This window comes from Hyperoodon ampullatus, assembly GCF_949752795.1.
Source record: "Hyperoodon ampullatus genome assembly, chromosome: 8".
Lineage (NCBI taxonomy): Eukaryota > Metazoa > Chordata > Mammalia > Artiodactyla > Ziphiidae > Hyperoodon > Hyperoodon ampullatus.
Genome location: NC_136921.1, coordinates 48,435,282 through 48,459,573, shown reverse-complemented (window position 1 = coordinate 48,459,573; position 24,292 = coordinate 48,435,282). Strand labels below are relative to the sequence as shown.

Here is a 24,292-nt window from a genome sequence, read left to right as displayed (position 1 = left end):
GGGAATCTATCCTAAAAACAAATATACAAATAAAGTGGACAGATATCTGTGCACAAGGATGTTGAGTCAAATATTATTTTGTAATAGTGAAAATGGAGACAATCTAAATATACAGTATTGTACAGTGTAGTGGTTAAGTGAATCTTGATACTTTAAGAAATATGTGACCTTGAAAATGTTATGAAAGTTTCTATTGAGGGACAGAAATGCTTACAATATTATTTTAAGTGAAAAAGCAGGGTGAAAATGTTCTGTATACAATATCATACTCCCTCTTTTAAAAAAAAAATCACAGGAAAAATCCAGGAAGAGCTATACTGAAATACTAATAGTGGTTGTCTCTGTGGTGGTATTGTGATGACCATCATTTTCTTCTTTCCTTTTCTGTATTTCTCAACTTTTCCAGAGTGGATATATATCCCGTTTATAATCAGAAACATTTTTTAAAGTCAAAGGAAATCTGAATCCAAGTTTAAGTGACTTTCTGAAAGATTCTCCTCAGGTTTAATAGAAAAAGCTGTCAGGGTAGTCCTTTTTAACCTACCTGGGACTAAGAAAGTATCCAAATATGGGATACAATCATCTCGGGGTCCAAGCTACTCCCCTAACCACCTCCTCTCCAACCTAATACGTCTAACAATCCATCTAAATGTTAGTGTACTCTGAATTAAAATCACTTTCATTTGGTAGTCCTCTATTCCTACTTAAGAAAAAAGTATATTATTTTACATCCACCCATACATCATTGTATACTTTTAATATTTTATCCTGTCTTTTCCGTATTTCCTTTACAGCTCTTTGAAATATCTCCAAATTTTGAAAGTATTCTCGTGCAAGTGTGTTTTATCCTTTCTTAAGTGATTTAGGGATATTGTATCATTTCTGTTGATATTTACTTGCATTGCATGGAGGAGAGAGATCAGTGAGAAATTGTACTTTAGGTGATGCCTCAGGACTTATTTTTCTTTTGCAGGATTGGTCAGGTTGTTTGATTTGGTCTTGCTTATAAAACGATGGTCTTTTGTCCCTGCATCTTGTTCCTGATCTTGGAAGAATTTAGTTATCTTTCAGGGGATCTGCACTTACTCATCCCACCAGGCATTTCAGGTGCCTACTCTGGTAGGCGGGTCCAGCCCCATCCTCCCTACTACTAAAGGTTGCCTCTGGATCATTTTATGTGTTAAACTGTTTCTTCCTTTGGCAAAGCACAGTCTGTTTGGCGAACCACACTGTGAAGAAGAGCACTGCACCTGTGTATGGGAAGTTAAAAAAGAATAGTGGATGTACTCCCCATCTGAGAGAACCTTGAATCATGGGGCCAGGAAAAAATGGCTTAAAAATTATTCAGTATAAGAAGGAAATAAGTAACGATTATATAGAGAAAATAGCAGAGGGTTGTTTAAGCATTTAACTTGACCAAATATATCTGGGGTTAGTTAGAGAACGTTATTAGTCACCTTGGTACAAACTACTGTATAAACTTTTAAAAAATTAGTAAAATAGTGATGCCGAATCGTCTCACTTTATTATGTTCCTTTTTTTCCTCCATCATATTATACACGCATTCTTCCTTTGTTTTGAATTGCTTTTCCCATCACAGAATTTCTTTTTCCCCACATTTTTAGGACCTGCTGGAGCAGAACTATATTTGTCCCAGTTTTCCCCCCATGTCTAATAAAATATCCTAATTATGCTATATTTCACAGTATATTCATCAGTTACACTTTCACTGTTCCCGCAAAGCCAAGCAAATATATGGCTATTTGAAGACACTGTTTTAATTACTGGAAAATTAGCTGGTAAGTACACCACTTCTTACTTAGCTAGTAAGTAAAGAGACTATATTGTGACTATATTGTATAACTGTACTTCTTCACTAGTGGATCAGTGTTGATTATAAGGTGGGAAAAATCTAAATTGATCAGGGATGATTAGTACTAACTATAAGTTGATCTGAACTGATTCTTATTTCACTACCAAACTATAGCATTTGTGTGTGTGTGTGTGTGTGTGTGTGTGTGTGTGTGTGTGTGTAGTGTGAATCATTCTCTCTTTTACCATTTTAGCCACCCCCAGTAGAACATCTGACTTGCAGAAATACTGGAAAGAGTCCCTGAACTGCTTTCCAAATCACGTCTCTCACTGAGCTTTAGTGGTTGGTGAAATTGGGAAAAGGACTCAGACCTCTGGGGCTTTCTAGTTTGCAGGTCACCTTCATTCCTGCCTCTGACATTAATCTTGCTGCCTGTGTGGGAAGGGTCTGAGGCTGGGGAGTTAAGTATATGCTTGGCAGACATGATTTGCCCCACTCACATATCCCAAGGGCAGGAATACAGGAAGCGTGACTTGGGGTCTGATTCAAGCTGTGTCCTCCAGCTCTGCTCTACCAACCACGAAGATGATAGTTTTATCCTTACCTCACCTCCTCACCCCCTTAACTAGTCCCAGCATTTTGTGACTCTTACTGCATATTATGTAAAACCTCTATAAATGACAATAATTGGCTTTTTTGTTTCTTTTGGGAAATTAATGCTTAGAACTAAAGCATAATAAGAATGGCTGGTAAAGGCAGAAAACCTCAAAGTCCAATACAAGAGTCATGGTAAAAAGAACTGTTTTTGAAGTTCTCTTCATCTTCAGAAGCTTATCTTACTTAGTCCTAATGTATTAAAAAAGAAAGCCTAACGCTATCATTTGGAAAAAACTAACTAGGGCTTGATTAATCTTAGAGTAATTTACTGAGCAAGGCCGTAGAAGCTCTTACTCTTGCACTGAGTTTGCCGGTGCATGGCAGGATGGGTGGATGTAGCGCTGCGTATGAAGGGTGGAAAGTAAATAGGAACTGCATGTTTGCAGAGAGAGGCCACGTTTTATGCTGCTGGGGCCTTAGTGAAATCAGGTCTCCATAGTCCTGCTTCATTTGTTTGTTTTGGTTTTATCTTGACACATCCTACTCCTTCCTGGATTCTTCAAACCACATTACAAATTGTAATTTCTGCTGGGTTATATGAAAAGGATCAGCGTGAGCATGTCCATGTACCACTCCTTTGCCACTGTACCAAGCAGTGGTGAGCTCTCTGTCTGGGTGGCACTGCCCATGCCACGTGCCCATCTCTGTAAGAACACTGTGAGCCCTCTGGAATTCCTTTTACTGCCTCATTTCCCTAAGAGTTGACCTATTGGTGAGGCCAACCGAGAAAGGATGGATGTTTCTGATGATGTTAAATCTTTCCTTAGAAAGTACACGTCCTCACTTCTTAACTTCCAAAAAACGTTTATATTTTTCCTTCTAAGATTTTATCAGGAAGTTGTTCATTTTGTATAGTGAAAAAGTGTGTTAGGCCTGTGTGTAAATATATTTGTAGTAAAAGGAGCAGGAAAAATTGGGAACTTCAGGAATGTGTAAAACCTTAGAGAAGTTCAGTTAGACATGTCCTTTAGTGTACATGTTTTCAGTTGTAAAGAAGTTTGGATTTTCATCATAATTAAGCCACACATTTTAAAAGAGTAAGTAAGTTGTAGATAGTACCTGTAAGGGATCAAAAGGTATTGTGCCCTCAAAGCAATTTAACAAGGATAATATAGATGTGTTGTTTTTCTTTATATCCCTTAACTGTTTACTTTCCAGGTACTATTTTTCTAGCTTCATACATAAATGATAAATAAAACAATGTAAGATAATTCTCAGTCAGTGTATAGTTTATTTTTTATTGTCATGTAACTCTTTAAAAATGGATACTTTTTTCGTCCTAAGAACTTAACTCATTGTTACTGATAATTTTTAGTTTTAATGATATAAGTTGATCCTTGAATTGTTAAAGATCTGCTGATTACAGAAAAAAATCAATATTGTCCCTGGGTTCTCCATAAATTAGAGGATAGTCAATTCAAAGTTATTTACATGAGATAATATTTATAAATTGAATGCCTGGCATTTGAAAAACTTTTAATGCATGTTTAATTGCCTGATGCAGAAACCTACCCACTTAAGTATATGGCTTATCATCAAAGATACTTTCTGTTGCAAGTTGCTGAAAACCCAACCCGAAACTAGTTTAAGCTCAAAGGAAGCACCTATTTCTTGCTCGAATGATTGATAAGTGTAGGGATGGGACCAACTTTAGAGATGGCTTGATCAGGGCTTCAGCTGAAATAACTGAGAACTAGTTTTACTATTTCCATTTCTCAACTCTCCAGTCCTTAAATATTGTCTCATTTTCAAACGAGCTCTCATTTTTGGTCACAAGATGGCTTTTGCAACTCCCAGACATATATCTACCCACATAAAATCTAGTGGGAAATAGCAGGTCTTTTCCCCTAGAAGTCCAAGCAGAACTCACGTTGCATCTCATTAACTGTGGTTGTCACAAGTCCCATAGTTCAACAAATCACTGTGGCCAACAGGATAATGAGATGCTTTTGATGGGTTTCAGCCCATTCCGGCATGCACCATTACCTCTTGTGACAGAAATGAAACCCCAAGTGGACCACATGGGTCAATGTGTGGTTCCCTAGAGTGAAACTCAAAGGGTGAAGAAATTCTGGGCAAGCGAATCAAGCACTCTCTAGGCTAAAGGTGCCTTGTATGATCTAAAGAAAGGGGCATTTCTTATTTATTCAGATCTGAATATAAAATAATAATTATAATTAGGAGATGTCAGTAATGTTTTAGAAATAACTGGTTCACTTAGAGTAAAATGTCCTGACCAGTAATGCTGTGCTTAATATGCATTTGTTTTGTCTATTTGCTAATGAGGTTTCCTTTTTCCAGATGCCAAATCTCAACCAAGTGTTCAGTTTTCAAAAGCCTTAATTAGACTACCCAACAGCCATCACATTAGCAACGTTACAGGCTACCTTACAGTCCTACAACAGTTTTTGAAAGTGGATAATTTTCTGTATACGCCTGGAATTACTCTCAATAAGTCAGGTATTTTCTAATTTTTTATAATCTAATCTATTTATAAAAACAGTACTTAAATCTCATCAAGTACTATTTATTTCGATGTCTGAAATTCATTTAAGCTTTAGAGGAGACGTCACTTTTGAAACATAAATATAGTTATTAAAGTGTTTATAGGCAGTCCCTTTGATCCAGTGAAAGAAAGATTATACTAGTCTTCTGCATACATTGTTTCAAATTAATAGAGAGTTTAATTTACAGCGTATTTTTATCCAAAGGAGGTAAACAAGGTATAGAAAATAGTAATGATTATTGTATAATTTTGCAAATTAAAATATACATTTGAAAGTGGAAATTTGATTAAGAAGTTTACACATATATTATAATTTGACCTATTCATTCTTATCAAATTGATCAGAAGTGTCAATAATTGTTAGATATAAAAAAGTTTATAGATTAGAGTAAGCAACTGGAAATTTTTCAAATATATTTGATATCCTCTGAGTAAAACGGTAATATTAAAAAGTATTTTTTATATTCAGCAGCACTAGTACACTTACATAAGGCTGTCATGACCTACATTACGAAGATGACGGAATCTTACACTTTATTTAACAATTAACTTATGAATGACACCTATAAAAACTGTATCTTCCCTCTGTACATCCACACTTGTTCTACCATTTCTATCAGTTGTTGCAATTAACAAACTCCACTGTTTTTATTTTTTTATTATTATTTTTTCACTTTGAGTTACAGTGTATTTTGCTAAAACTTTAAAAACTTTACAAGTTTTTTTTTTTAAACATCTTTATTGGAGTATAATTGCTTCACAATGGTTTGCTAGTTTCTGCTGCACAACAAAGTGAATCAGTTATACATATACATATATCCCCATACCCCCTCCCTATCCCACCTCTCTAGGTGGACACAAAGCACTGAGCTGATCTCCCTGTGCTATGTGGCTACTTCCCACTAGCTATCTATTTTACCTTTGGTAGTGTATATACGTCCATGCCACTCTCTCACTTTGCCCTTCCCCCTCCCCATGTCCTCAGTCCATTCTCTATGTCTGCATCTTTATTCCTGTCCTGCCCCTAGGTTCTTCAGAACCTTTTTTTTTTTAGATTCCATATATATGTGTTGGCATACGGTATTTGTTTTACTCTTTCTGACTTACTTCACTCTGTATGACAGTCTCTAGGTCCATCCACCTCACTATAAATAACTCAATTTCATTTCTTGCTATGGCTGAGTAATATTCCATTGTATATGTGCACCACATCTTCTTTATCCATTCATCTGTCAATGAACACTTAGGTTGCTTCCATGTCCTGGCTGTTGTAAATAGTGCTGCAATGAACATTGTGGTACGTGACTCTTTTTGAATTATGGTTTGCTCAGGGTATATGCCCAGTAGTGGGATTGCTGGGTCGTATGGTAGTTCTATTTTTAGTTTTTTAAGGAACCTCCACACTGTTCTCCATAGTGGCTGTATCAATTTACATTCCCACCAACAGTTCAAGAGGGTTACTTTTTCTCCACACCCTCTCCAGCATTTATCATTTGTAGATTTTTTGATGATGGGCATTCTGACCGGTGTGAGCTGAAACTTCATTGTAGTTCTGATTTGCATTTCTCTCATGATTAGTGATGTTGAGCATCCTTTCATGTGTTTGTTGGCAATCTGTATATCTTCTTTGGAGAAATGTTGATTTAGGTCTTCAGCCCATTTTTGGATTGGGTTGTTTGTTCTTTTGATATTGAGCTGCATGAGCTGCTTGTAAATTTGGGGGATTAATCCTTTGTCAGTTGCTTCATTTGCAAATATTTTCTCCCATTCTGAGGGTTGTCTTTTGGTCTTGTTTATGGTTTCCTTTGCTGTGCAAAAGCTTTTAAGTTTCGTGAGGTCCCATTTGTTTATTTTTGTTTTTAGTTCCATTTCTCTAGGAGGTGGGTCTAAAAGGATCTTGCTGTGATTTATGTCATGGAGTGTTCTGCCTGTGTTTTCCTCTTAAGAGTTTGATAGTTTCTGGCCTTACATTTAGGTCTTTAATCCATTTTGAGTTTATTTTTGTATATGGTGTTAGGGAGTGTTCTAATTTCATTCTTTTACATGTAGCTGTTCAGTTTTCCCAGCACCACTTATTGAAGAGGCTGTCTTTTCTCCTGGGCTTTCTATCCTGTTCTATTAATTTATATTTCTGTTTTTGTACCAGTACCATACTGTCCTGATTACTGTAGCTGTGTAGTATAGTCTGAAGTCAGGGAGCCTGAATCCTCCAGCTCCGACATTCTTTCTCAAGATTGCTTTGGCTATTGGAGGTCTTTTGTGTTTCTATACAAATGTGAAATTTTTTGTTCTAGTTCTGTGAAACATGCCATTGGTAGTTTGATAGGGATTGCATTGAATCTGTAGATTGCTTTGGGTAGTAGAGTCATTTTCACAATGTTGACTCTTCCAATCCAAAAACATGGTATATCTCTCCATCTGTTGGTATCATCTTTAATTTCTTTCATCAGTGTCTTATAGTTTTCTGCATACAGGTCTTTTGTCTACTTAGGTAAGTTTATTCCTAGGTATTTTGTTCTTTTTGTTGCAGTGGTAAATGGGACTGTTTCCTTAATTTCTCTTTCAGATGTTTCATCATTAGTGTATAGGAATGCAGGAGATTTCTGTGCATTAATTTTGTATCCTGCTACTGTCCTGAATTCATTGATTAGCTCTAGTAGTTTTTTGGTAGCATCTTTAGGATTCTCTGTGTATAGTATCATGTCATCTGCAAACAGTGACAGTTTTACTTCTTCCTTTCCGATTTGTATTCCTTTCATTTCTTTTTCTTCTCTGATTGCTGTGGCTTAAACTTCCAAAACTATGTTGAATAATAGTAGTGAGAGTGGGCAACCTTGTCTTGTTTCTGATCTTAGTGGAAATGGTTTCAGTTTTTCACCATTGAGAACGATGTTGTCTGTGGGTTTGTCATATATGGCCTTTATTATGTTGAGGTAAGTTCCCTCTGTGCCTACTTTCTGGAGGGTTTTTATCATAAATGTGTGTTGAATTGTGTTGAAAGCTTTCTCTGCATCTCTTGAGATGATCATATGGTTTTTCTCCTTCAATTTGTTAATATGGTTTATCACATTGATTGATTTGCGTATATTGAAGAATCCTTGCATTCCTGGGATGAACCCCACTTGATCATGGTGTATGATCCGTTTAATGTGCTGTTGGATTCTGTTTGCTAGTATTTTGTTGAGGATTTTTGCATCTATGTTTATCAGTGATATTGGCCTGTAGTTTTCTTTCTTTGTGACATCTTTGTCTGGTTTTGGTATCAGGGCGATGGTGGCCTCACAGAATAAGTTTGGGAGTGTTCCTCCCTCTGCTATATTTTGGAAGAGTTTGAGAAGGACAGGTGTTAACTCTTCTATAATGTTTGATAGAATTCGCCTGTGAAGCCATCTTGTCCTGGGCTTTTGTTTGTTGGAAGATTTTTAATCACAGTTTCTGTTTCAGTGCTTGTGATTGGTCTGTTTATATTTTCTATTTCATCCTGGTTCAGTCTCGGAGGGTTGTGCTTTTCTAAGAATTTGTCCATTTCTTCCAGGTTGTCCATTTTATTGGCATATAATTAGTTGTATGCATTAATCTCTCATGATCCTTTGTATTTCTGCAGTGTCAGTTGTTACTTCTCCTTTTCATTTCTAATTCTGTTGATTTGAGTCCTCTCCCTTTTTTCCTTAATGAGTCTGGCTAATGGTTTATCAATTTTGTTTATCTTCTCAAAGAACCAGCTTTTAGTTTTATTGATCTTTGCTATCGTTTCCTTCATTTCTTTTTCATTTATTTCTGATCTGATCCTTATGATTTCTTTTGTTCTGCTAACTTTGGGGATTTTTTGTTCTTCTTTCTCTACTTTCTTTAGGTGTAACGTTAGGTTGTTTGTTTGAGATTTTTCTTGTTTCTTGAGGTAGGATTGTATTGCTGTAAACTTCCCTCTTAGAACTGCTTTTGCTCCATCCCATAGGTTTTGGGTCATCATGTTTTTACTGTCATTTGTTTCTAGGTATTTTTTTATTTCTTCTTTGATTTCTTCCATGATCTCTTGGTTTTTTAATAACGTTTAGCCTCCATGTGTTTGTATATTTTACAATTTTTTTCCTGTAATTGATATCTAGTCTCATAGCATTGTGGTCAGAAAAGATACTTGATACAATTTCAATTTTCTTAAATTTACCAAGGCTTGATTTGTGACCCAAGATATGATCTACCCTGGAGAATGTCCCATGAGCACTTGAGAAGAAAGTGTATTCTGTTGTTTTTGGATGGAATGTCCTATAAATATCAATTAAGTCCATCTTGTTTAATATATCATTTAAAGCTTGTGTTTCCTTATTTATTTTCATTTTGGCTGATCTGTCCATTGGTGAAACTGGGGGTGTTAAAGTCCCTTACTATGATTGTGTTACTGTCAATTTCCCCTTTTATGGCTGTTAGCATATGCCTTATGTATTGAGGTGCTCCTATGTTGGGTACATAAATATTTACAATTGTTATATCTTCTTCTTGGATGGATCCCTTGATCATTATGTTGTGTCCTTCTTTGTCTCTTGTAATAGTCTTTATTTTAAAGTCTATTTTGTCTAATATGAGAATTGCTACTCCAGCTTTCTTTTGATTTCCATTTGCATGGAATATCTTTTTCCATCCCCTTACTTTCAGTCTGTATGTGTCCCTAGGTCTGAAGTGGGTCTCTTGTAGACAGCATATATATGGGTCTTGTTTTTGTATCCATTCAGCCAGTCTATGTCTTTTGGTTGGAGCATTTAATCCATTTACATTTAAGGTAATTATTGATGTGTATGTTCCTATTACCATTTTCTTAATTGTTTTAGGTTTGTTATTGTAGGTCTTTTCCTTCTCTTGTGTTTCCTGCCTAGAGAAGTTCCTTTAGCATTTGTTGTAAAGCTGGTTTGTTAGTGGTGAATTCTCTTAGGTTTTAATTTCTCTGTCAAATCTGAATGAGATCCTTGCTGGTTAGAGTAATCTTGGTTGTAGGTTTTTCCCTTTCATCACTTTAAATATGTCCTGCCACTCCCTTCTGGCTTGCAGAGTTTCTGCTGAAAGATCAGCTGTTAACCTTATGGGATTCCCTTGTATGTTATTTGTTGTTTTTCCCTTGCTGCTTTTAGTATTTTTTCTTTGTATTAATTTTTTGAAGGTTGATTCATATGTCTCTTGGCGTATTTCTCCTTGGATTTATCCTGTCTGGGACTCGCTGTGCTTCCTGGACTTGGTTGACTATTTCCTTTCCTATATTAGGGGAGTTTAACTGTAATCTCTGCAAATATTTTCTCAGTCCCTTTCTTTTTCTCTTCTTCTTCTGGGACCCCTATAATTCGAATGTTGGTGCACTTAATGTTGTCCCAGAGGTCTCTGATCCTGTCCTCAATTCTTTTCATTCTTTTTTCTTTATTCTGCTCTGCGGTAGTTATTTCCACTATTTTATCTTCCAGGTCTCTTATCCATTCTTCTGCCTCAGTTATTCTGCTATTGATTCCTTCTAGAGAATTTTTAATTTCATTTATTGTGTTGTTCATCACTGTTTGTTTGCTCTTTAGTTCTTCTAGGTCCTTGTTAAACGTTTCTTGTATTTTCTCCATTCTACTTCCAAGATTTTGGATCCTCTTTACTATCATTACTCTGTATTCTTTTTCAGGTAGACTGCCTATTTCCTCTTCATTTGTTTGGTCTGGTGTGTTTTTACCTTGCTCCTTCATCTGCTGTGTATTTCTCTGTCTTCTCATTTTGCTTAACTTACTGTGTTTGGGGTCTCCTTTTCACAGGCTGCAGGTTTGTAGTTCCCATTGTTTTTGGTGTCTGCCCCCCATGGGTAATGTTGGTTCAGTGGGTTGTGTAGGCTTCCTGGTGGAGGGGACTGGTGCCTGTGTTCTGGTGGATGAGGCTGGATCTTGTCTTTCTGGTGGGCAGGACAGCATCTGGTGGTGTGTTTTGGGGTGTCTGTGACCTTATGATTTTAGGCAGCATCTCTGCTAATTGATGGGGTTGTGTTCCTTTCTGGCTAGTTGTTTGGTATGGGGAGTCCAGCAGTGGAGCTTGCTGGTTGTTGAGTGGAGCTGGGTCTTAGAGTTGAGATGGAGATCTCTGGGAGAGTGCTTTCTGATTGATATTACTTGAAGCTGGGAGGTCTCTGGTGGACCAATGTCCTGAGCTTGGCTCTCCCACCTCAGAGGCCCAGGCCTGACACCCAGACAGAGCACCAAGACCCTGTCAGACACACGGCCCAGTACGTGAGGAGTTTCTTGCCTTTTGGGAAGTCTGAGGTCTTCTGCCAGCATTCAGTAGGTGTTCTGTAGGAGTTGTTCCACATGTAGATATATTTTTGATGTAGTTGTGGGGAGGAAGGTGATCTCCACATCTTAACTCCTCCGCCATCTTGAATGTCCCCTGGCAATTATTTTTTTTAAACTTCTATTTATTTCACTGTTTTTAAAATCACCTCAGACAATATGTAATTTTTTTGGTTTCCCTTGAGTCAAATTTTTGGTCCATATCGTTTGGGAAGTAATCAGAAATTAGAGTAATAAGCATATAGATGTTATGGTTAGATAGGCTTTTTTTTTTTTTTCCCTAACTTGCTGTAGCTGATGCTGTTGATACCCCAGCCAGATGACCCTGTCTTCTGTTACAAGCCTATGTTTCCTACTGCACACATCTGTGACTCTGCCTAAGGGCATTCCCCGGTCCAGGATGCAGACTTTGCCCTCACAAGGGGCAAGCTCTCAACCAATGACAGATAAAGAGCACATAACGCATACACACCTGTTCATTAACACATCCTGTGTTGGCTTCCTTCTTCTGTGTTACTCCTCCATTCCCTCAGTGGTGGGTGCTTCCTCCATATTGTTATTTCAGGGTTTGCTTCTTGAGGAAGCCAATCTAAGATACCTGCCAAAGTTTTCCAGTTGTAAGTTACAGGATGCTCAATATAAAAGCATCACAAGAATGGTACCAGTATATACAGTATTGGAAATGAAGCTCATGGTGCATTGGAGGGTTTTTATGAACAACACTCATTAGATTCAGTGGGAAGGAGTCATAATGTGCTCTGCCCTTCAGCATTCCTCTACCACCTGCTTTTGAGATTATTCATTAAACATTTCAATTGTCCTGAGAATGTTGCTAACATTTTCAAAGTTCTAGAGCTGTGCTGACAAATGAGAATGTTCTGCTCTACCCAGTCTGGTAGCTGCTGAGCCACATGTGGCTGTTGAGCTCTTGACACATAACCAGTGCACTGAGAAACTATATTGCTCATTTCATTTAAATTTAAATTGCTGCATGCTGCTTCTGGCTACTCTACTGGATTGTACAGTTCTAGAGCTCTACGAGTATGAAAATTCTTTGTGAAAGTTTCCTCCTCATTGTTTTTCAGACTCTTTTTTCCTTCTTCTTTGAGTTGGCCTTATCCCAAATGGTGGGATGCTGATTTCATCAGTTTCAGCTGCATTCACTATGTGAAGCCACCGACTGTATAGAACTGAGGGGTGGAGTTAAGAAAGCCAGCTGGCTTTATAAATAGTTTGATATAAGAGATTATAATTACTTACAGATTACATAGTACTTTTTACGGTGCATTACTGACCAGTGCAACTAGTCTACAGAATATCTATGGCATTACTTTGCTTACCTTATGGTTAGAGTTTCAGGAAGTTTACAAAGGTTAATTCTCTTACATTTAACAGAAAATTTCCAATAAGCCAATGGTCGCCCTGTCTGATAACTGAAGACATATACCAGATTCGGTGGCAGCGATAATAAGGATTCCTTTCCATGGCCTCCAAGGCGCTATGCTATTTCCATCTCTCTCTGACCTCCAGTCTTCTTTCTTTCTTACACATGCCAAGATCACTTCTGATTTGGGAGCTTTGTGCTGGTTTCTTCTGCCTGGGAGGCTCTTCTCTGAGGTCTCTGCATGGATGGCACCTTCTCATTTGGCCACTGCTCAAATGTCTCGCCCTCAGAGAGGCAGCCTTCCTGTTGGTTTTGTAGGTTTTTAAAAACATTGAATTAGATTCCAGTGACCTTAAATCAGAGGACTCAGAGAGAATTTGATCTTTAGGCTCATACTGATTTGTCAATGTTACATAAGTATAGCATTTATTTATGATATATTTTATAGTTTAAAAATCCTTAAGTAGAATCCAGTATCTATTTGATACTAAAATGGATAACCCTGGGTGAAATAGAGGAACTAGATATTTTAGGCCCATATTAGTCTGTTGTTAATACACAACTACACTTTGTGTTTTACATATGATTTTAATGAACTCTCTTCTGTTTTTAGGTTTTGAAGGCAATGAACTGACTCCTCTTGCTGCAATATGTGTGAAAATATATTCTGGAGGAAAAGAATTAAAGGTGGATGGCTCTATTCAAATTTCTCTCCCACTTCTACGTACAAATGGTGTACGTGCAGGGGATCACATACCTGCCTGGACGTTTGATATGGACACAGGTATGTGAGCTAGGCGAAAAGGTTCTGAATATTTTGAATATTTGAATATTTTAGATATATGTTTCTATATTTTTATTAAAAATTTTCAGCTTTATTAAGGTATAATTGACAAAAAAATTTCTATATTTTATATACAGTATTAAATTTTAATATGCCTTATTATTTAAAACATTAAAATATTTATATTTGAATGTTTTATCTTTAGTAGAGTACTAAATCAGTAATATTATAGTTTTAAGCACTTTTTTCATGACCAAAAGTCACCCTACTTTGATTAATATCATACAATTGTGGGGAAAAGGATATCACTGTTACATTTTAAGATAGCATTATTTACTCACATTCCCATGTTTTTATATTTTGAGCAGAAATAAAATTTTTAAAATTATTTCTGCTCTTATGAGTTTATTTTTGTTTTGATAGGCAATATGAAGTTATATCTAAAAGCTTGGCTAAAGCAATTGATAAATGTATGCTAATTTCATGAAAATAAATAACACAGTTTTATATGTATGTGTGTGTATATATGTATGTATATTTTATTTATAGAGAGTAGAGAGATTATTTTCCAAAAAAAACTCTTTCGTACCAATTTTGTTCCCTGAGTTTAGCCTCCTAAATAGCAGCTGGATGCACTTTTTTTCCCTTCTGCTTTTCTTGGTTTTCTTGTGTTTCCATGTAAATAAGGTGGGAATCTTTACCAAAAAACAAAAACAAGAAAAGATGATCAGTCCAAAACTGGGTCCAGGGGTAGAACTGTCTTGGGTTAAGTCATGATACACAGCCTAGACAGTTTTGCAGGACTTGATTTCTTTCTCATCTGTTTCCTGTGTTAATACCTTTCTGGAATAGGACTTCCCTTCTGAGTGTCAACAAGGCTGTAGGTGCTTACTTTATACTACCCAGGTTAAAGTCCAACGGAAAGAGAAATTCTTTTCCTAGTAGCTATTACATAAGCCCCTGGATTCACTGCATTTGTAGAATGGGGTTTGCCTGCCCATCTTGGAACCAATCTTTGTGACCTGCAAATAGATTGCACAAATGTATTTAGGCTTAAGTCATGTGTTGGAACTGGGATTGGAGCCCTAAACTAGTCATGTGGACTGAGAATAGGGAGCAGTAGATCCTCAAAGGAGATTTGGAATGAGGTTTCACTGTAACTGGAAGGGTAGGTAGTGAGACACAAACATGCACATGTTCACTATAGAAGATAAAAACACACAAACACACACATGTTCACTATAGAAGATAAAAACATGGATATATTATTGTTTAAGAAAGACTGGAAACTATATAAGTAACAATGGTAGTTGTAAGGGACAAACTCTTCTTCTCTCAACTCTATTCTACACTCAAAACTTCACTTCTGGTCACCAAATGTGAGAGTGTTTTTTCTGTACCAAGCAGGACTCTTAACACGAGCTAATAAGTGTCCTAAAATTTCATTCAATTTAGACACTCTCTACCTGGAGTTAGTGTCAGATCCTACAGGTTAAGGGCTCGGTCCTGCAGCCTCCAACTCAAGAGGCCAGTTGCAAGTCCAGCTTGTCACCCATGCTTCTGCCCAGCTGGCTATAAATTGGAGGTTCCCATGACTCTCTCCTCGAGTTTGATAACTTGCTAGAACAGCTCACAGGAAGACAGTTTACTAACTAGATTATCGGTTTGTTATAGAAGGGTATGACTTGGTAATAGCCAGATGGAGGAGATGCATAGGGCAAGGTATGGGAGAAAGGGCCTGGAGCTTCAGTGCTCTCTCCTCTGGGTGCTTCACCCTCCCAGCACCTCCACATGTTCACCAACTCTGCTCTCTAAACCCTGGAGTTCAGGGATTTTTATGGAGGCCTTATTATGTAGGCATGCTTGATTAAATCATTGAACACTGGTGATTGAGTTCGAGCTCCAGCCCCTCTTCCTCCTCTACAGGGGTGCGTGGGGGTGGGGATGAAAGGTCCAACCCTCTGATCACGTGGTTGGCTCCCCTGGCAACCAGCCTCCTATCCACAGGGACTTTCCAAAATTCACCTCATTAACATAAACTCAGGTGTCATTGAAAGCGGCTTGTTATGAACAACAAAAGACACTCTCCACCTTTTTTCACATAGGAAATTCCGAGGTTTTAGGAGCTCTGTGCCAGGACTGGGGATTAAGACCACATATATCTTTCTTATTATAAATCACAATGTCACAGTGGTATACTACTGTTAAACACTGGATTAAGAGCTCTAAGACCTGGATTCTGGTCCATTTACCAGCAGTGTGATTTTGAACAAATCAATTTATTCTGGCCTCAATTTCCTAATTTGTTGAATGAGAGAATTGTTTTAAGACACTTTAAAGAAGAATATCTGCTTTGAGTTCTGCTTTCTGATTGTTTCTCCTGAAAAAGCCCTTTGTCTCTAATGTACCTTCCAGTGGCAGAATTTTTGAATTAATTTGTCACATATGTAATGCTTAGTTTTAATGTGACTATTTAAAAAGCAGTAGGTTGACTTATTCTGATAATTTAAAGTTTGTCTACCTTATTAAAAACTGTTTTACATGTTATAGATATACATCGTTACAAGGAATCAATAAACCAAATACAACTATACACCAAACTTATAAATAGCTTTGTTATGCTGGACTTCATAAAAGATACAGGCTTTACTGAATGCTTTTTTCTGTGGATAACATTTAATTGAATCCAAATAGCATTTTTTTAAAAGTTTTAAAAAATTGAGTTCTAAAAGGGCTATGCCAGCAGTACTAGAACAAAACAGTATTTAATAAATAATAAGGCCATAAAACAGAGACTATAAGTGTTTAATCAGAATCCCAGAATAGGTAACAACCACCTGTTGATAAATTTGGATTTAACTACATTCTTATTAAGACATATCTCAATATGCACAATGTAGACATTATTTGGAGTCATGACTTCCCTAAATAGATCTATATCCTTAGTTTATTAGTATTGATTTTATTTCCTTTAGTCATAACAAATCATTCTATTTAATATATTATAATATGTACTGTATTATGATGTAATATATATATTATCCCATGATAATATATTGCCACAGTTTTCATAATCTTTGCAAAGTATTCTATACATGACTATCAGCAAACTCCTGTCAGCATTAAAGATATATAAACTAATTGATTAGTATTTTTTACTTGCCTTCCTTTTTAGGTGCTTGGGTAAATCATGGCCGGGGAATGGTCAAGGAATATAACAATCATTTAATTTGGTCATACGAGGCACCTCATTTGGGCTACTGGGTAGCAGCTCCACTTCCAGGAACTAGAGGTATGGTAAAAATGAAACAAAGAGTAAAATTTAAAAAGTCCAAATAGTCCTGCTGAAATTGATATGAGGAGATTCCTATTTTATTCTGAGCATTGCCACTTACTGTATGACACTGGAAAAAGCTTTTAGTCTCTTGATCTCAGCTTTATTTTATTTTTTCCATGTGTATCAGGAAAGATTAAATTCCATGAACTTAAAGGTCCATTACAGCTGTAATATCTGATGAATCAGAAGTATGAAGTGTATTCAAATCAAGAATTTCCTTAGTTTACTTTTTATGAATAAATTCTACCCAGATCAGTTAAGAGTTTTTGGTTGCAAAAAACAGGAATAGATTTTAGATAATTAAAAAAATGTGTTAGGATATAAGGAGTTTGAAGGATCCTAGGGAAAGCTGAAGAAGCAGATTATTAAAGGTAGGAATCCTAGAGGGCCCAGTTAGCAGACCTACTTGACTGTCTTTGGAAGACTGCTGCTTCATAACAGCTGATACTAACCCTTTGCAGTCCTTTCCTCACACTGTTCCTGATCTTTCTAGGGATGTGGAATTTAGATGGGCCCAGACTTAGGTCGTGAGCATTCTTCTTGGTGGGGCTGTGGTGGGGAGGAGGAGGGGCTGTTGAATAATAGTGTCCCCAGACTGTTTCCGAGATAAGACATGTGATAGCTCAAATGGAGATTGGCCTGACATATGAACAGAAGGTGGACAAAAACCAAGAGCTGTCTGCTAGGAATGGCCTATTCATATTCTAGGAGAAATAAGTATTTCATTTTTCCTAGATTTAACATGGTATCAAATTATCTATTTACTTTGTACTTAAACACAACTCAAGATGTAGGATTTCTCTCTCAAAATACTCAAACATTGCATGTTTCATCCATTAACTCATCTTAAAAAAAGAAATACTCTAACCTACTGTAGTGTAGACTGGTTGCATCATGGACCTTCTACCACTTTCTAGGGCATCTGGGTGTTCGCTGGTATAAATTCTTGGCTTTCCCTGCTGCCAGCTCTGCTAAGTCAGCTTTCCAGCAGTCAGCATCTTCTTGCTCTTGTCTCTTATCTCAGTCTGCTTTAACCTATGGGTTTTTGTCTATTTATAAAAACAAAACATCATCAAAAAATCTACAAACAATAAATGCTAGAGAGGGTGTGGAGAAAAGGGAACCCTCTTGCACTGTTGGTGGGAATGTAAATTGATACAGCCACTATGGAGAACAGTATGGAGGTTCCTTAAAAAACTAAAAATAGAACTACCATACGACCCAGCAATCCCACTACTGGGCATATACCCTGAGAAAACCATAATTCAATAAGAGTCATGTACCACAATGTTCATTGCAGCACTATTTACAGTAGCCAGGACATGGAAGCAACCTAAGTGTCCATCAACAGACAAATGGATAAAGAAGATGTGGCACATATATACAATGGAATATTACTCAGCCATAAAAAGAAACGAAATTGAGATTTGTAGCGAGGTGGATGGACCTAGAGTCTGTCATACAGAGTGAAGTAAGTCAGAAAGAGAAAAACAAATACCGTATGCTAACACACATATATGGAATCTAAAAAAAAAAAAAAAAAAAGGTTCTGATGAACCTAGGAGCAGAACAGGAATAAAGACACAGACATAGAGAATGGACTGAGTACATGGGGAGGGGGAAGGGCAAAGTGAGAGAGTGGCATGGACATATATACAGTACCAAATGTAAAATAGATAGCTAGTGGGAAGCAGCTGCATAGCACAGGGAGATCAGCTCGGTGCTTTGTGACCACGTAGAGGGGTGGGATAGGGAGGGTGGGAGGGAGGGTCAAGAGGGAGGGGATATGGGGATATATGGATACACATAGCTGATTCACTTTGTTATACAGCAGAAACTAACACAGCATTGTAAAGCAAGTGTACTCCAATCAAGATAAAAAAACATCATATAAAAAAACAAAACAAAGCTTTCAGTGTCATTTTAGTAAAGTTTAGGGAAAGTGTGAAAGCCGAATGTATATGTCATTCCTTCATCTTTAATCATGTGTCAGAGAAAATTCTTTTGGTTTATCTAGTGTCTTGGTTCCCAGCTGAAAGGCAGCTGCAACCTGGCTATTTCATGCTGTTCAGGAATAGTCCCAGTGCACACCCTGATCCAGGATGTGGATGACATTTTACATACATTTCTCTGTTGCAATTTATCTGCTAACTTTGTTATGGCTGCCTATTAATAATTCGAAGGCTTTGATTTTTTCTGCAATTTTAAAAATAGTTTGATATTTTCATTTTATATTTGACAACCTTTGAATTTTAAACCATGCAAGGGGGCTTCCCTGGTGGCGCAGTGGTTGAGGGTCCGCCTGCCGGTGCAGGGGACATGGGTTCGTGCCCCGGTCCGGGAGGATCCCACATGCCGTGGAGCAGCTGGGCCCGTGGGCCATGGCCGCTGAGCCTGCGCGTCCGGAGCCTGTGCTCCGCAACAGGAGAGGCCACAACAGTGAGAGGCCCGCGTATCGGAAAAAAAAAAAAAAAAAAAAAAAAAAGGCATGAGTCTATAAACCATGCAAGGTAACAAGACTTTTTTTCAATGAAGCTAAAATTTAGTATTTCAGTAGAAGAAATATGAGCTATTAATATTAACCATTATGATCAAGAGGATGTTCTGTTTTTGTTTGAACTTAGTGCTTATGAGATTTATTCAGAAACCAGAGGGTGATTACTTTTGTTTTTCATGGTGCAAAATATCATACAGTCTTGCCAGCTATCTGACTATATCCCATTCTAGATTTGCAACTATAAAATGATGAAAAGATGAAAAAGAACAATTAATATTTAATACTTCAACTAAATCCAAGTTATTTCATTTCTAATAAAAATGACCTAAGGGGCACTTAAGTTTTATAGAGAAGTGTGCTTTCCACTGAAAATATACCTGAAGCAACCAATTTATACAAGATGACTATGAATTATAAAAGCTGAAATAATTTTCTAAAATAGGTGGAAGTTTTGTTTTAGCTTATATGTCAGGAATGATTTTGTGTGTACTAACATAGAAGTGTGGGATTCCCGTTCAGTTTGAATTAGATATCTTCTAGTGATGGTTTTGAAAAATCCATACGAGAAATATGGATAACTTGATAACTTGACTGTAGTTCTGGCTGTGACAGTAATTAACAGGGTGAGCTTGAAATAGGTACTTACCCATCTGAGTATTAGTTTTCTTTTTTCAAAATTGCGGGAGTTGGATATGAGGATCACTAATGTCCCTAAACATTTTAGGATGCGAGTGTTACCGTAAACTCAAAATTGGTCCTATGATGGGCTAGTTAGCATCTGGTATGCTAGAGCTACTTTAGTTATAATTTGGTTAATAAAATAATATACTAAATCTGTTTTTAAAGTAAATCTTAATATTTTTTCAAGGAATTCTAGAAATCTGTTTAAGTGCAAGAAATTAAAATCAATTGGTTTTTCACAGATTGCTATAGGTAAGTAGGTGGCTGAGTATAGAATTTATTAAACAGGTACCATTACTTTTTTAAATATGCATTTTCAAGTATATTTGAATGAAAATATATTGTAATTTTCTACCTTTCTAACCCCTTTTGGGCATGAGCATATACACCCAGTGCACCCACACACACATGCAGATGTATGCTTTTTTGCTATTGTCATACATATAAGATTTGGGACAAATGCGACAATGTCAGCCTCTTAATTCCAAAAGTGAGTTCTGTTGGAATTCTGTGGAGTGAAAATTGTTAGCATTACTGTATTGTGGAAATATATATCCAATATTCTTTTGGAGAAGAAGTTGAATTTCACCCAGTTAATAGCCGAACTTTACTCTGTTGCAGCTCTGGATCCTGAATAAGAATCTGTAGGTAGAATTGTTACTCTTATCTCTTTTTTGTTTGAAGAAATTTCATATTATGTGATGCTGTGCTTGGTTGCCTATTCAGTATGATAAACATTTATCAGTTACCATATAGGAAAGCGTGGTCAATACTGAAGTGCCTGTTCTTCTATAACCTTGATGTTTCATTTAACAACAGTGGTATAACATAGCTAACGCTTACTGAGTGCTTATCATGTGCTAAGCACTGTTCTAAATATTTATACGTATTGACCCATTTAATCCTCGTAACAACCCACATGGGTGAGGTATGACAGTTATGGACTGAGACACAAGTAAATGAAGCCTGCCCAATACCTCACAGGAAGAAAGGGTGAGGCCAGGATTCCAGTTCAGGCATTCTGGCTCTAAAGCCTAAATGCATAACCACAACACTGCTTCTCCAAATGCTTTAATATTACTATTACTTTAATCAACTTAGATGATGCAAAAGTTAAAGGATCTAAAGGCCTCATGATCCTTAGTCTTTCCAGTGTCCTTGGTGAAGCTGAAAGCTTCATGCTGGACATCTTCTCGTGGTCAAGATGACCAGAAACTCGGGCGTCTCATCACGTTGAATACATACTAAAATCCAGTTGATACTGATCAGTAGAGTTGTTGTTATATACATTTTTGAGCAAAATTAGGTCTTAGTGACGTTGAAACATTACCTCAAGATAAGTTGCATTTATTTTCATGCAGAATATTCATAGCCTGCGCTGATCATCCCAGTGCTTAGTCTGCTTTAACTGCAGTTAAGCTAATTACAACAGCATTGTATATATATGCTCATTGTATATATGTGCTCATGAAGAAGAATAATGGCTCACCTGTGCCGCTGCTGGGCTTAGCTTGTTGGAATCATAGTGTCATCTTGTTCTGGAGTCCAGCCTGCAATTAAAAGTTGCAACTTTTAATTCTTCAGGTCCCCCAATTTTTGCATTCTCTTTGGTCCTTTCATCCCTGCTTATTTTGGCAAATTCTTTTTGAATTTATCTTTAAAATTTCTTTTTTAATCAAATGCAGCTAGTCAACACTCACTACATTCTATCTCAAAACCTCTTTGCACAAAGCTCTCGTTAGAAATATTGTCTCCCAGTTTATTCCAGCAAATATTTTGCTACCACATGTCTTGGGCCACCATTTTTATTGCCTCCTGCAACCGTTTCCTCACTGCCTGGCTTGGAAGCCAGTGTCACACATTTTAGGTTTCGTTATAGCAGCACTTCAGCATCTCGCTGCCACTTTCTGCAATACTCAGCCATCAGTAACAAATAAACCTGTTATCTCAGCAGCTAATGATAGCAAACACTTGTTTGTTGCTTTCACTTCATGACTGTTGGGCTTGGCTTGGTTCAGTTCAACATTTTTTCTCGTTCCAGAACCTAGGTTGAAGGAATAGCAAAACTTTGGGATATACTATTCACATAATAGAGGGCCTTAGCAAGAGGACAGGCCATCATTTAAGGTGGCCTCATTTAAGATGCTCACATTTCACTGGGCAGAGCAAGTCAATTGATTAAGCCCAAAGGGGGTAGAGAAAGCAGTCTCCACACACAGGGAAGCCTGCCATGGGAGGGGAGCAAATAAATACAACTGTGTATACACATATTTAATCTGCCTTGCCCAGGATAGGACATTGAAAATTTGACCTAAAATAATATATTTTCTCTTTATTTGTTTATTTTGAACCATTTAGGGTCAGGTATAAATGGAGATTCAAAGGACATAACTGCCTACCACACAGTGTTTCTTTCAGCCATATTAGGAGGAACAATAGTCATTGTCATTGGATTTTTTGCTGTACTTCTTTGTTATTGCAGGTAAGAACAATGTTAATGTGTATGAACACAGAAACTATCAGATTATAGTATCATGTCAGTTCTGTGTATTACAATGTTAGTAGAAATCAATGGTTTGATCTTTAAAACATGTAGATTAATATAAAAATGGATATATTCTTAGGGTAGCATTTCATATATAATAAACATGAGATGATTTTTTTAAATGAAACCTTCTAGATAAGTTTTAAACATTTGTTTGCCTTCTCTTCTACTCTAGGGATAAGTGTGGTACTCCACAGAAAAGAGAAAGAAATATCACTAAACTTGAGGTCCTCAAGAGAGACCAGACAACTTCAACAACTCACATAAATCGCATCAGTTCAGTCAAAGTTGCATTAAAAACCGAGGACAAGTCACAGTTATTCAGTGCCAAAAGCTCCTCGTACAACCCTCAGAAAAAGGAACCATCAAAGGTAGAAGCAGAAGAAAGAGTTTCCATGGTAAAAACTCGGGACAGTTTAAAAATCTACAATGAAGATGTTTCATTTCTGTCAGTCAATCAAAATAATTACTCAAGAAACCCAGCTCAGTCTTTGGAGCCCAATGTAGGGTCCAAACAACCTAAACATATTAACAACAATATATCTTCATCTCTGGGTGATGCCCAAGAGGAAAAGAGGTATCTCACAGGTAGTGAAGATGTGTTTGGGCATTCTCACATTCCAGAGCAGCTTATGCATATCTACAGCCAGCCCATCGCCATCCTGCAAACATCTGACCTCTTCTCCACTCCAGAGCAGTTACATACTGCCAAGTCAGCTACTTTGCCAAGAAAGGGACAGTTAGTCTATGGCCAATTGATGGAACCAGTAAATAGAGAGAACTTTACACAGACATTGCCCAAAATGCCAATGCATTCTCATGTACAGCCTCCAGATGCCAGGGAGGAGAATATCCCACTCGAAGGTCAACAGAGCTTGCCATCCCAAACTTCAGATTGGAGCCGGTACTCAAACAGCCTACTAGAATCTGTTTCTGTTCCTGGAACACTAAATGAAGCTGTTGTAATGACTCCCTTTTCATCAGAGCTTCAAGGAATTTCAGAACAGACCCTCCTAGAACTGTCCAAAGGAAAGCCCTCCCCCCATCCCAGAGCCTGGTTTGTGTCTCTTGATGGAAAGCCAGTTGCACAAGTGAGGCACTCCTTCATAGACCTGAAAAAGGGCAAGAGAGCCCAGAGCAATGACACGAGTCTAGACTCTGGGGTGGACATGAATGAGCACCACTCAAGCAGAAAACTGGAGAGGGAAAAAACGTTCATCAAAAGTATGCATCAGCCTAAGATCCTTTACTTAGAAGATTTAGACCTGAGCAGTAGTGAGAGTGGAACCACTGTCTGCTCCCCCGAGGACCCAGCTTTAAGGCACTTCCTAGATGGAGGGAGTGGAGCCATCATGGAGCACCCTGGGGAAGAGTCCCCAGGAAGAAAAAGCACCGTGGAAGATTTTGAAGCCAATATATCCCCCACTAAAAAAAGGGGAAGACCACCACTAGTCAAAAAAGATAGCAAGACTAATATCTGGAAGAAGCGAGAGGAACGCCCACTGCTTCCCATCAATTAACACCAAGAGTGGTTGTGTCTCTGCTGTCTCGTGCTGTTTATTCTTGCTTCTTGTTGTAAACTGCCGTATGAACTTCTGCAGAAGTTGAGACTGAGCAATCTCATGGTCCCTGGACATGTCTCAAGCAGAGTAAATAGTAAAATGGTAATTCAGTAGTGAGAGAAAGATACCAAGGAATGCTTTTACTGGCCTATTCTTTTCATTTATTTTTGGGTGATGAATTTGAAGTATCCAAGCGTTCAAAATGTAAAATAGCTTCAAGATGTTAG

At 37.4% G+C, this 24,292-nt stretch overlaps 1 protein-coding gene across 1 annotated transcript in view; it reads left to right on the top strand.

The window, feature by feature from the left end:
• The window catches only part of FAM171B (family with sequence similarity 171 member B), a gene marked incomplete at both ends in the record, with an annotated part of 64,144 nt that extends 40,121 nt beyond the window's left edge, over window positions 1-24,023 (top strand). The window contains 6 exons of the mRNA XM_079709785.1: window positions 1,707-1,799; window positions 4,772-4,930; window positions 13,273-13,443; window positions 16,619-16,735; window positions 22,317-22,440; window positions 22,679-24,023. Coding sequence (XP_079565911.1) covers window positions 1,707-1,799; window positions 4,772-4,930; window positions 13,273-13,443; window positions 16,619-16,735; window positions 22,317-22,440; window positions 22,679-24,023 — 2,009 coding nt within the window. The remainder of the gene's footprint in view (window positions 1-1,706; window positions 1,800-4,771; window positions 4,931-13,272; window positions 13,444-16,618; window positions 16,736-22,316; window positions 22,441-22,678) is intronic.
• Between the last annotated feature and the right edge of the window lie 269 nt (window positions 24,024-24,292).